This window comes from Cherax quadricarinatus, chromosome 50 (assembly GCF_038502225.1).
Source record: "Cherax quadricarinatus isolate ZL_2023a chromosome 50, ASM3850222v1, whole genome shotgun sequence".
NCBI lineage: Eukaryota > Metazoa > Arthropoda > Malacostraca > Decapoda > Parastacidae > Cherax > Cherax quadricarinatus.
The window spans coordinates 1,265,570-1,280,573 of record NC_091341.1 but is presented as its reverse complement, the minus strand read 5'-3'; the positions used below and the strand labels follow the sequence as shown (position 1 = coordinate 1,280,573).

Below are 15,004 nucleotides of genomic sequence, written 5' to 3'. Positions count from 1 at the left end.
ACACCAGGGAGGAAGGAGGGGCAGCTGCCAGCTTTAGGGAGTCCCAAAAGTCTAGAAAATATGGAGAACTTGCCCATCATTATATGTTTGTTCCCATAGGCTCAGAGACCCTTGGCTCATGGGGAAAGAGTGCATCTAATTTCCTTAAGGAGCTGGGAAAAAGACTCATCAGGGTAACTAGGGATCCCAGGGCAGCTAGTTTTCTGTTCCAGCGGCTCAGCGCGGCTGTTCAAAGGGGTAATGCATGCTGCATTTTGGGCACACGCCCCAGCTCTGAGGAGCTGGATGAGATTTTCGCCTTATAATCGGTGATACACACGTAACAACATGTATATGTATATATATATATATGCCACCATTATATCAACAATGTATCTCTTAAATCTTCTGTGCCATATTACGTAATAAAATATTCCTATTGGTAAAAAAAAATAGTTTAAAAGATGGGGTGGTAGGGGAAGTGGAATATTCAAATGGCTTCAGGAAGAAATCCAAATATTCTTCCTTGAAGCCTTTTTATCCACTTCTCCGAGGCTATGGGTCCCACAATTTACACCAGAGGTGGACCCCATCCTATATAAAAAAAAAAAAAAAAATAAATATATATATATATATATATAAATATATATATATATATATATATAAATATATATATATATATATAAATATATATATATATATATAAATATATATATATATATATAAATATATATATATATATATATATATATATATATATATATATATATATATATATATATATATATATATAAATATATATATATATATGTATATATATATATATATATATATATATATATATATATATATATATATATATAGGGAAGTACCACCTCTATAGCTGGAATGGGGACCCTCATCCTCAGAGAAGACAATAAACGTACCTCAGAGAAAACTCAAGGTTCTCCCCGGAGCTGTTTGAATATTTTCTTCTCCTACCACCCCCTATATTTATATTCTATGTGAACATTTATTAATAAACAAAATACATTTACAGAAAAAAACATAAACATGAATACAATGGCACAATGTATCAAAGATGATGAATTTCCTCCAGCTCCTCCGAGGCTGGACGTGAGCCAAGTATGCAGCAAGCATTTCCCCTCTGGATGGCGACGCTGAGGCGCTGTAACATGAAAGTGGCTGCCCTTGGGTCCCTGGTGGTGTCGATGAGTCTGGAACCCAATTCTTTAAGGAAACGTGTGGCATTTTTTCCCCATGATCCCAAGGTCTCTGATCCCACTGGGACAAATTGATACTGTTGGCTAATGTCCCTGTACTGCTGATCTTGTACTCCTCCCTGTGGTCAGCAGCTCCTCCCTGTCGCCCCACACTGTGATGGATATAGGTGTCAGCCAGTGTGGACACACAGGTATAGCCCCATGCTAATAGCTTGCCATTCTTCCAAGGATAGATGGTGATCCCGTCGGGGCGGTTTGCTGGGTTGTGGGTATTGTTTGCTGCAAGTGATCGTGGCTCCCTCTCGGCAGGGCATCCAGCTGTAGCAAGGGTTCTCTTAATGATGTCGTTGACCTCATTGTGTCTTGCATGCCAGCCCTTGGTTTTGGAACAGTTAAGACCATGTAGACCGTATTGGTCTGCTTGCACTTCGCCGCAAATACACATATATTCTGTGTGAATTGGGGCAGCAAGGCGCAGAGCCACTGCAATACGGAGGGTCTTAGGGTCGAGTCGCGTTCCCATTGCCAATATGGGAACTGTTTGGAGGAAGTCCCCAGAGTGAGGTGCACTCACAGCCTGGAGACGGGCAATCTCCCTATCTGATGTTGCAGCCCTGAGCATGTTGGCAAGCACCTTTTCAGCAATTGGGCTATCCCAGCTTGACTGTTTGTGAGCCAGTGCTGCACTAGGGTTTGGTGCTGGAGCAGCAAGTCTCTCCCATTCGGTGATGGCACTGACATAGCTAGGGTCTTCTATTCCTGCTGAGTCACTGAGGGTGTCAGGAAGAATTTGTCTTATCAACTCGTTTGATGCAATGGAAGAGGATAGGAAAGCTGGTAGAGCAATCTGGGAGGATCTGCGTACTCCTAGCCCTCCAAGCCTGACCGGAAGTGAGGCTTGCAACCACTGTCCATCGTCAAGGGAAAGATTCAATACACTCTCTAGCATGGCCTTCAGGAGAGAGTCATATTCCTTGAGTTTTGGACTGCTGAAGGCTGGGGAGCATCTCAGAAAATAGGTAAGTTTTGGGGTTGACAGGCACCTGGTGAGTAGGTAGAAGGCATCGTGTGTGTCAATGTCTTTCATCCTGCTTTCCATCGTCTTGAGGTCTGAGACTTTTTTTTCCTAGGATCAGATCGATGGCATTGGACCCAAGAGGAGCACCGAGGAGAGTGCTATTGGCTGGATCAATGGCTCATGCTCTTGGTAAAACGGCACTAATATTCTGGATCATCTGTTGATTGGTAGAAACTATTTCACATTTGGTGGGGTTTAAAGAAAGGCCCAGGCTTTCTCCCATGTCTTTAATTTTACTGATGTCCTCCAGGAGAGATTCTGTTGTGCCAGCTAGGGTACCGTCATCCAGGAACCAGATATTGAGCTCGCTGGAGAGTGCTTCCGTGACTTCGTTGATGACCAAACAAAATAGAAAGGGGGCGAGAGGGTCCCCCTGTTGCACGCCCTCACACGAGTCGATTTCATGGTCCCCAAACAGTTTGGAAGTCACACTATAACACGATTCTATGAAGGGATAAAGGGAAGGGAAGTTTCTATAAACTGCTTGGAGAGCAGCATCCCTTCTGACTGAGTTGAAAGCATTGGCAAAGTTCAATTTGACCTAGGCTTTTTCATAGGACATGTTTTTAATATATACTCGTGCTGCGTGGGCAGCTGCTTCACAGCCCTGTTGAACGCCGAAACTGAGCTGAGTTGGTTTCAGCATTGCAGCAGCCTCGACTCACCCTTCTTACTGCAGCCTTGGCGACTAGGCGCCGAAGGGTGTTACCCACTGCAATGGGCCTGATTCTGCCATCCTTTTTCCGGAGGGCACACAATGAGGCACCAAAGAAAAAGGGTCTGATGGCCTCTGGGACACCGCCAGCCAGGCACAGGTTGGAAAATTTGGTGAGTTCAGACAGCAGCCTCTCTGAAACCTCACCAAGTGCTGGATTGAGTATTTGTTTTAAGTGTTGAGGCCTTAAACTGGTGAAACCTCCTGCTGAACCCTGTGGAAATGACATAGCAGCAGCTGTGATTGATATTCTCTAGCACAAGTCCCTTCATAGCCACCATGATTAACATTCTGGAAGCCCATGCTAACTTCTTTATGGTGTATAGAAATATACCTAGTAGGATGAATCATATTAGTCATCCAGGTTTGGCGCAGGAATTGATCTGCCCACAGTGCCCCTGCTTTTCATAGGGTTTATTCTACACATTCTTTCCATCTCTCTAACTCTAGTATGTTATGGCAGTGTGCAAATCTCACTCCAGTATGTTATGGCAGTGTGCAGATATCTCACTCCAGTATGTTACGGCAGTATGCCGATATCTCATTCCAGTATGTAATGGCAGTGCGGATTTGGGACCAGGCCCTCAAGTGCTTACCACATAAAGTATTCCCTCCATATTTGGGGTGATACATTACAAGACCTACTGTGGATAGCAGCGAACCCTGATATATTTGTTGTTTTTTTGTTTACATACATACCTAAGATAGTTGAATTATGCACAGTAAGATATTACCAGCATTACATAATAATAAAATACATTGTACATTATTATTATTATTTTTTTATTATCACACCGGCCGATTCCCACCAAGGCAGGGTGGCCCGAAAAAGAAAAACTTTCACCATCATTCACTCCATCACTGTCTTGCCAGAAGGGTGCTTTACACTACAGTTTTTAAACTGCAACATTAACACCCCTCCTTCAGAGTGCAGGCACTGTACTTCCCATCTCCAGGACTCAAGTCCGGCCTGCCGGTTTCCCTGAATCCCTTCATAAATGTTACTTTGCTCACACTCCAACAGCACGTCAAGTATTAAAAACCATTTGTCTCCATTCACTCCTATCAAACACGCTCACGCATGCCTGCTGGAAGTCCAAGCCCCTCGCACACAAAACCTCCTTTACCCCCTCCCTCCAACCCTTCCTAGGCTGACCCCTACCCCGCCTTCCTTCCACTACAGACTGATATACTCTTGAAGTCATTCTGTTTCGCTCCATTCTCTCTACATGTCCGAACCACCTCAACAACCCTTCCTCAGCCCTCTGGACAACAGTTTTGGTAATCCCGCACCTCCTCCTAACTTCCAAACTACGAATTCTCTGCATTATATTCACACCCACACATTGCTCTCAGACATGACATCTCCACTGCCTCCAGCCTTCTCCTCGCTGCAACATTCATCACCCACGCTTCACACCCATATAAGAGCGTTGGTAAAACTATACTCTCATACATTCCCCTCTTTGCCTCCAAGGACAAAGTTCTTTGTCTCCACAGACTCCTAAGTGCACCACTCACTCTTTTTCCCTCATCAATTCTATGATTCACCTCATCTTTCATAGACCCATCCGCTGACACGTCCACTCCCAAATATCTGAATACGTTCACCTCCTCCATACTCTCTCCCTCCATTCTGATATTCAATCTTTCATCACCTAATCTTTTTGTTATCCTCATAACCTTACTCTTTCCTGTATTCACCTTTAATTTTCTTCTTTTGCACACCCTACCAAATTCATCCACCAATCTCTGCAACTTCTCTTCAGAATCTCCCAAGAGCACAGTGTCATCAGCAAAAGAGCAACTGTGACAACTCCCACTTTGTGTGTGATTCTTTATCTTTTAACTCCACGCCTCTTGCCAAGACCCTCGCATTTACTTCTCTTACAACCCCATCTATAAATATATTAAACAACCACGGTGACATCACACATCCTTGTCTAAGGCCTACTTTTTACTGGGAAAAAATTTCCCTCTTTCCTACATACTCTAACTTGAGCCTCACTATCCTCGTAAAAACTCTTCACTGCTTTCAGTAACCTACCTCCTACACCATACACTTGCAACATCTGCCACATTGCCCCCCTATCCACCCTGTCATACGCCTTTTCCAAATCCATAAATGCCACAAAGACCTCTTTAGCCTTATCTAAATACTGTTCACTTATATGTTTCACTGTAAACACCTGGTCCACACACCCCCTACCTTTCCTAAAGCCTCCTTGTTCATCTGCTATCCTATTCTCCGTCTTACTCTTAATTCTTTCAATTATAACTCTACCATACACTTTACCAGGTACACTCAACAGACTTATCCCCCTATAATTTTTGCACTCTCTTTTATCCCCTTTGCCTTTATACAAAGGAACTATGCATGCTCTCTGCCAATCCCTAGGTACCTTACCCTCTTCCATACATTTATTAAATAATTGCACCAACCACTCCAAAACTATATCCCCACCTGCTTTTAACATTTCTATCTTTATCCCATCAATCCCGGCTGCCTTACCCCCTTTCATTTTACCTACTGCCTCACGAACTTCCCCCACACTCACAACTGGCTCTTCCTCACTCCTACAAGATGTTATTCCTCCTTGCCCTATACACGAAAACACAGCTTCCCTATCTTCATCAACATTTAACAATTCCTCAAAATATTCCTTCCATCTTCCCAATACCTCTAACTCTCTTGTACATTATTATACTTCACAAATGGAAGATTCATTCTTGCTGTACATCTTAGCAACCTCAGCATATGATTTTTTGGTGTTGTATTAAGTTGAGAATTATCACTTTTTCATTGATGGGAAACGCTTCACGGCTTCTCTTCGGCTTTGAAGGACTGCCACCATCACTACTTTAGTACCGTGGTGTCATTGTTAAACAAAATTAAGTTATTTTTGAGCCATGGTGAGCTGAAAACTGAAACCGCGGAAGCCAAATTTGCAGATACGGGGGTTCTAATGTATGTACAATATTTTCATTTATATTTCTCCTCTGCTTTGAAGTACTTATTTAGGTCTTTGAGGCATTCCCATTAATTTAATATTAGCTATTTTTGATGATATAATCATTAACCTAAAATTGAGTACCAGTACAAGTATAGTCTGACTTTAGGGTTATCCTAGGTAATTTACACTATGTATGATAATTGTACTTGTGTGTACAGGTGCCTAAATAAGCTTAAACATTTTGGTATTGTCCTGTTCCTATGTTCATGTGCATGCATACATGTGTTCATGTGTGCACGCACATGTGTACATGCACACGTGTGTTACCATTTTGTCCTAGGCCTGTTGTGCGTGTGTGTTAGTTACCATTTTGTCCTAGGCACATGTCGATTAGACACTAGGCCTGTGTGTGTGTGTTTGTTTTAATGGATAGAGGTGGTAGATACCAGTTATCAGACACTTGTTGATAGATACTTGCCATGTTTTGTTTGTATGACGAAACATCAAAGTGTAGTGCACATGTCAGTAAATTGAGAAAAGACACGTACAGACAGAAACAAGTGTAGAGAGACTATATTTATATCTACATTTGAGGTTTTGGTTTATACTTTACAGTAATCAAATTTACAGGTCAAATGTATGTTAGGGGAAAGGTTGTCACCATACTAAACAAGAGATGAGTAGAGTAGCTGGACACCAGGTTAAGTAGCTTGCATGCACTTCTGGTTGTGTGAGATATAAATACAAGCTGATAATCAATAATCAACCGATAATCTAACTTCATCATTAGACAAACAATAAAGACAAAATATGATCATTTTTATATTTTATCCTCAGGTAAATGTTCGGGTTACCACCATGGATGCGGAGCTGGAGTTTGCAATCCAGCCCAACACGACCGGCAAGCAGTTGTTTGACCAGGTGGTGAAAACCATTGGCCTTAGAGAGATTTGGTTCTTTGGCCTGCAATATGTTGACTCCAAAGGATACACCACATGGCTGAAGCTCAATAAACGGGTAAAGTGATGAATTATCTTTTATTTTTAGAAGCTATAATACAGTACAGTATAATACTGAGCCAGGAATGATGTGTACCGACAGCACTGCCTGTGATGGCCAGTCTGTATTGGTAGGATAAGGATGGCGAAAGAAGCCAAAACAGGTGAATATTTCTTATATTAGTACACCTACCATCCGACTTACGACCTGCTCAACTTACGACCACTTGACTTACGACCGTGTTTTTTATGCAAAATTTCTGGGAAATAAACAACTATTTGTGTTGCACACAGAGTTTATCCTAAACCTTACAGTATAAAATACAGTACTAACAACATAAAAAGTAAAGTAAAACATGAAATACCAAAATAAAACAATAAAATAAAGTTATTACAAAAATGTTTTGTTGATATTCAGTAGTAAAGTTCGACTTACGACCATTTCGACTTAGGACTGGTTTATCGGAACCGAACTCGGTCGTAAGTCAGATGGTAGGTGTATATTCATTACCTACAGTGTACAGGCATACTTTGCAGTACAATAAGTTAAGTTCCAGACCACTGCCATAAAGCAAATCACAGCCTTTTTTCACCTCCCAGTGCCTATAGAAGTCTAAAAATGTGTTTACACTACCATTTATTAATGCACAATAGCACTAGGTCTAAAAAAAAAAAGATGCAAGAGTAAAAATAAATAAGAATTCTCCTTCATTGAAAACCATCTTAAGAGCAATGCAAGCGCTAACAATAATAAATATGAATATAATTGAAAAGTGCTGTTATAGCATAGCTCTCTAAAGCGAGGTATGCATGTAAACATGTATGCCATGGTACTGAGTGCCAACAAGTGCATGAGTTGCCTCCTTTTCACCCTCTGCTCCCCAATTCAGTTCAAATGCCCTATTTCCACAGACTTGACACCAGAGTCAGTGCCAGCCAGTAGGTATTAAAACTACCTTCATTGGGTATTAGATACCAGAAGCCTTTTAACCCTTTGACTGTTTACGCTGTATAAATACGTCTTAAGTGCCACTGTTTCTGACATGTATACTCAATAATTTTAGCGGCTTCAAATCAAGCGGGAGAAAGCTGGTAGGCCCACATGTGAGAGAATAGGTCTGTGTGGTCAGTGTGCACCACATAAAAAAAATCCTGCAGCACACAGTGCGTAATGAGAAAAAAACTGATCGTTTTTTTTATTAAAACGCCGACTTTGAGGTGTATTTTCGTATAGTATTTATTGCTGTATTCGTGTTTTCATGATCTTAGGTGATAAAATGGAAAGCATATTACAGAAATAGAGATGATTTTCATTACTTTGACGATGTAAACGACCTTGAAACTGAGCTCAAAGTAGCGGAAATGTTCGATTTTTACCAATGTTCAGGAGTAAACAAATCACACCACGCGTCCAATACACGTCAACTGGGGAGTCTAATATTCTTTCACTAGTGCACTGATATTATTTATACCATTTTTACAATAATGCAGTAGTCTGCATAAGGATATGTTATTTTAGTGCCAAGAATGTCTACCTTGTTTATTCTGTGTGAAATTGGCCAAATTGCCAATTTCTGACCACTATATTGGGTAGTTCAAATTGGTAAATGGGCGGTTTCTTGTACTCAGCTGATAGATAAAATGGAGTTCTAAAGAAATAGCTATGAGTTTGGTCAACTGGAACAACGGAATTGGCTGAAAACAGGGCTCAAAGTTGGCGAAATCGCCAGTACGCATATGTCGCTGAGACTGCTAACTTTGCGGGAGAGTAATTCCGTGAGTTTTCGACCAAATTTTGAACTTTTGGTGTCATTACCATCGGGAAAAGATTCTCTATCATTTCATAAGAATTTTTTTTTTTTTTAAATTTATCGACATAGAATGACAGTTTCAGAAAGGGGCCTGCGACAGTCAAAGGGTTAATAATTCTGAATCAGTCTAAATTAAACATGAATAAGTGGCAAGAATTACCAGGAAGCCTTACATAAAATGCCTAAATTACATCTGAATTTGTCACCGAGGGCTTTTAACTACTGGTGAGCCACAAATCTATAAATTAAACTTTTTATAAAATGACCAAATAAACAATTGTCAGAATGTTAATGAACTAAATCTGTAGTGTAAAGTAAGTTTTAAATGTACCAGAAGTATATTGTGGGATATGCAAGGAAAAGTTACGTGTGGTATGTGCATAGTTAAATACTGCAGTTAGCAAACAAAGTGAGGAATGTGTTGCCGGCTCTGTGAGAGAGATGAAGGAACTGTACATGTTTAACCTAAGTAATGAATATTAACAAAGAGTACAAAATGTTTTTCTTGGAGAAATTACTGAATATTTATATACAGTGGACCCTCAGTTGTTGTAATTAATACATTCCAGAGTGTGTGACTAAAGCTGAATTTGACAATTACTGAATTCATTTTCCCCATAAGAAATAATGTAAATTCAATTAATCCGTTCCAGACACCCAAGAATATTAAAAAGTTTATATAATTTTTTTACATGAAATGTACATTTACCTACACAGAAAACAATGAGACATAAAGAACAAAACAATAATAACATGACACTTACCTTTATTGAAGGCTCTTCTTAGTGTATTGAAGATGGGAGGAGGGGAGAGGATGGAGAAATTATTGTATGGAAAGGGAATCCCCTTCCATAAAGACTTCAGGTACCAAGTCCTTCCCTTCTTTGTTTTTTTAATGCCACTAGGACCAGCTTGAGTCACTGCACCCCTGTTGCTCAAAAAAGTGTTCCTGAGAGGTCTGTTTCTGGCGTATGATACGAATTGTGGAATCAGCAAGGGTGAGTATTTGGAGACAGGACAAGATAGTCCTTCAATATGACACTAATATAAACTCTACGGCTTATTTATCTAGCACAGTTCATCTAATATGACATAATAAACAATATTAATAACATAGAAACATAATACATGCTCTAGAATGAATAAAATATGACATTACATATATGTTGAGTGTTGTTGTGTTTGTTGTTAGGTGTATAAGGGCATCTGAAAGATAAGCCTTACATAGCGGTGGTGATGGCGGCAGCAGAGGTGGCGGTGTTAGTCAGTAGCCCTATATATCTCCAACAACATTGGAGGAGTCAGTTTCTTGCTGTCCTTTTTCTATCGATTAATCGCTTAACTTACTTGCTACACTTAATTGCTAGCCTTTATCGACTTCTGCTGCTTTACTATCGTACGTATTGCACAATCACTGAAGAAGGCACATTCTCCCCTCTCAGCCCTTTACCAAAGGGCTGGGTGGCACTAAGAACTTTCTTTGGGCCCATGGTGGCTTATTTAGCAGTTGCAAGCACTGAAAAGAATGAAATAATACAAAATGCATTGTATGAATGCGTGGGATCGTGCTCACTTGCTGATAAACAATGGCTCACTGAGTGTCAGGCCGCTGTTGCCGTGCAGACGCATTAGGGATGAATGGCTATTACCGAGCTCAATGACGATCACCGAGCCAATATTTAGACGAAAAGATGTTACGATTTCCGAATATTACGAAATCCGATGACTACGATATCCGGGGGTCCACTGTAGTCGCTAAAAAGTGAAGAGAAAAGCTGAAGACAAATTATATAGTAGTGACAAGTTTGAAACAAAGGTATGGAGCAACACAAATGAGATGAATGGTGATACATAATAGCAGAACACTTGTCTAACTAGAACAAGAGTTAAAATTGCAAAACACGAGATAGAGGGAATGTCCCAGAAACCATTTTAGTAATCACAACTGAAGAAAAAAAGAAGTGTGAAAGGTGTAGGTACCATGCCAAGAAAATTTGTAACTACCAGGTATGTATATCAGAAAGTGATACATACTGAAAAAGGTAATGTCACTTTGCTAGAGAGTGCATGTATTTTTGCCCAGAAATTTGCATATCATACTGATAGACAATGTTATGACCTGAGTTATCAAAAGCTACATGTGCGACAATAATATAAAATCATTTATAAAAAAGCTGGAAATAGTAAACAGCAACAGCAAATTTTTAGGGGGAGGGATACCATGAGAGGAAAGAAAGAGATACTAAGAGGTGCACACACATACTGTAAAGGAATACAGAGAACCAGTTTTACACACACACCAGGGCTGAACATACAACAGCTCATTTTAGGCAGTACTGAGGAGGGGGGGACTGAGAATATGTACACTGAGAGCTATTTTACATAATAGTAAAGTATGAGAAATACTGTACTTGCAAAATCCACACCAATCCCTTACATTCCATGTTGTAAATCTCCTCTCCACTAACTTTTCCAACTTGAATGGTTTGAAACTTAAAAATAACAGTTAACTTTATAAATGGGTCCTTTACAGAAGCATATGCTGTGTTTGGAGTATTCACAGAGACATGGACAAGGGATGTTTTGGAGGGTGAGATGGGTAAAAAAAATACTAAACTAGTGCTGGGAAGCATTATGACCCAACAGATATATACCCAAACCTACTAGAAATGAAAATACAGTACTGTATTTTCATTTCTAGAAGTACTGTACACTATATCTTCACAAACAATGAGGAACTAATCAGACATAATCTCGAGTACAATCTACACCCTTGTATCCGCGGGGGATACATTCCAAGGACCTACCGTGGATAGTAGCCACCTCTATTTATAAGTCCTGTACATACATGTTATCTGTACATACATGTTATCAAGTTCAGTTGATAAATTATGCACAGTAAGTAGAGAATTATCACTTTTTTAATGATGGGAAGCACTTCACAGCTATTTAGGCTTTGAAGAACTGCCAGCTTCTCTACTTTGTGCTTTGGGGCCATTATTATGCAAAATTAAGAGGTATTTTAGGGCCACAGTAAACCATGGATAACTGAAACTGCAGATACTGAATCAATGGATATGGGGGGTTCTGCTGTACTTGGATTGCAACCTCACAGAAGTATGTACGGCCTCCTCACTTGGCGACGTACTCGTTAACCGATGATTCGGGCTCTCTGACCAGTATGCATACCTACATAATATGTATATTAGAGCTGATTTCCTCTAGTGCGTTAATTACAATATGCTGTACACTACTGTATAAATATTTAAAAATATACTAAAAATGTTATAAATGGTGCAAGGTTGACAGTAACCCTTTGGCTGCTGGTGTCGTGTGTGTACGTCTTACGAGCCAGTGTTGGTGATGTATTAATATGAAAATATTCTAACGGCTTCAGATCAAGCAGGAGAAAGCTGGTAGGCCCACATGTGAGAGAATGGGTCTGTGTGGTCAGTGTGCACAGTATAAAAAAAATTCTGCAGCACACAGTGCATAATGAGATAAAAAAAAAAATGCCAACCGTGTTTTTGGATTAAAACACCGAATTGAGGTGTATTTTTGTATAGTATTTATGGTTGTTTGCTCGTTTTTTTTTTGTCTCATTTGATAGAATGGAAGACATATTACAGAAAGAGATGATTTTGATTGGTTTCACAATGATAAGGACCTTGAAATTGAGCTCTTAAGTTGCGGAAATGTTCGATTTTTGCCGATGTTCAAGAGTAAACAAATGACATCACCGTCCAATAAGTGTCCAACTAGCCATTTTAATACGCAGACATGAATGGGTTGACATTATTTATACAGTTATTGCAGTAATGCAGTAGTCTGCATAACAGTAAATCTTCTATATTTTGTGTGAATAAAAATTCACAATAGAAAGTAAGAGTAATATAAGAGGGGCCTGGAGATATGACTAATGAACAGAGAAAATGTTATTTTAGTGCCAGGAATGTTTGCATTGTTTATTCTGGACCCTATTTCAAAATTGGCATCTTTTTTAATTTGTGTGAAATTGGCCAAATTGCCAATTTCTGACCACTTTATTGGGTAGTTGAAATCAGTAAATGGGCAGTTTCTTGTATTCATTTGATAGAACAAATGGAGTTCTAAAGAAATAGCAGAGTTTGGTCGACTGGAACAATGGAATTGGGTGAAATTACCGATGCGTATATGTCGCTGAGATTGCTAACTTTGCAAGAGCGTAATTCTGTAAGTTTTCCATCGAATTTCATACTTTTGGTCTCATTACCACCGGGAAAAGATTCTCTATTATTTCATAAGATTTTTTTTTTTTTCAAATATATAGCGACACATTGACACTTAGGATTTGGGATCTCGACAGTCAAAGGGTTAAAGCAATATCAGCGATGGTTGAAATAAACCCACTACTATTACAGCATTCTCCTCGTTTAGCGACAAATTCATTTACCGACATGGTCTTAGTAACAGAACTCCGTTGTTAAGTAAGGAGAGGCTGTATAACCAAGGATTAATTCAAATATGAAGAACTCCAGAAATTGGCATGATATTTAGTAATTATAATTTCAGTCAGAGAATTGAATGGGTTAGTTAAATTCTTTGTAAACAAGTATGTCACAATGTGCAGTGCCTACACTCTGAAGGAAGGGTGGTAAACATTTGTGATAAAGCTGAGGGAAAGAAGAGGGGTTTTAGTATGAGAATTCGATTTAGCACATTTTTTTTTATATATAAATCTCTGCTATGTTTTCATTTTGGGAGCCATGCACCATGCCAAAAGAAAATTAGCCTATAAAAAGGATCACTAAGTTTCATAAGCAGTACAGAAAAGTGTTATTAGGATATTAAGGATATGGTTAGTCCACCAAGGGTTTTACTAATCCTAATAGCATTATGGAAAGTTACAATACTTCAGATACACAGTAAATTGGTTTTCTACCAGATTAAACTTTAAAGTACAGTAAGATATACTGTACATGCAAACATGGGCTAATAGCTGTCTTCATCAACAGACTTTATCCTGGCGTATTGGATACTACTTGTGGCGATTCCCAAGGACTAAATTCAAAACAAAGTTTAACATTCACTGGGTAAGCCAGTAGATAATCTAAATTGCACATATTGCAAAGTGATCATGTGATTTTATATGTATCACTTCTAGGTAGTGGTAAATAATTGGCCTTGTTTGTATTATTGCCTCTACTTTTTTTTTTTTTTATCAGAAAGCATGTATGTAGTTTGAGTTTGAAAACCTAGAAGTAACAATTTTACATTGAATTAGTCATTTATTTGTACATGAAAGCTTTTATTTTTTCCTTAAACTTTAGCAATATAGGTATATTCTGTATTCTGTACATGACTACAGTATGTTGTATACCATCATAGGACTTAAATTTCATATGCATTCATACACTTTCACAATAAATGATAATGATAGCACTGAGATATATTGCTCAGGAAATAAGAGGTAGCCAACAAGCTCAGAGATTGCATAGTGCTTACAAATTAGAAGGAAGAGGGGGCACATAAAACTACTGTATCAAAGCATTGAAATGACTAATGAGACAGTGATGGAACTCTTAATTGAATTTGAACCATCAAGAGAATTAGAACTAAATTAAATACCTTTATTGTGAATATTAAATGGATGGGCTGGAATATTATTTAAGCTACTTACCTTGGTCCTTAGCAGATTGGTAGTAACAGACAGTTGGAAAATGGCAATATTCAGGAGAGGTGACAGGTTAATGTCCCTAATGAGTATAATATGCAGATTGCTGGAGAAGATCTCAGACATTTTGATCTCTCCTTGATAATTACTAGGTTGAGGAAGAAACTTGAACATCTAAGGAGTACTTTACTGGAGTCCTAACAGGTACATATCACATTGGGAAAGCATGCTAGGGTAAAAGAAAAGATATTAACATGTACAGGTACAGAGGAATACTTGAACAAAAGAAAACGGTCAGTGTGATGAATGAAACTTCAGAAAAGTAATATAACTAGTGGAGCTCCATAAGGAACAGCGGTGTATGTAAACAGTAATATGATTCCAGGAGCTAACCCCTGTATACTTGTTGACAGATTATTATAAATTAGAGAGAATACAAATAGAAGATAATTGTAGAAGGCTGCAGGAAGACCTGGATAAACTTCATGAATGATCTGTTAAATGATTAATGAAATTTAACCCTAACAAAAACAAAATATTAAGCTGGGAGACATATACCAACTAGGAGGGAATTCTCATATAAAGAGTTTTAA

At 38.9% G+C, this 15,004-nt stretch overlaps 1 protein-coding gene across 6 annotated transcripts in view; it reads left to right on the top strand.

Moving 5' to 3' along the window:
- The window catches only part of LOC128695351 (moesin/ezrin/radixin homolog 1), a 78,675-nt gene that overhangs the window by 20,731 nt on the left and 42,940 nt on the right, over positions 1-15,004 (top strand). For 5 of the 6 annotated variants that reach the window (XM_070095373.1, XM_070095376.1, XM_070095372.1 and 2 more), the window contains exon 3: positions 6,787-6,966. In XM_070095373.1, the coding sequence (XP_069951474.1) occupies positions 6,787-6,966 (180 nt within the window). Of the gene's footprint in view, positions 1-6,786; positions 6,967-13,701; positions 13,831-15,004 lie in introns of those variants that run through there. The other variant, XM_070095378.1, reaches the window with a different exon arrangement.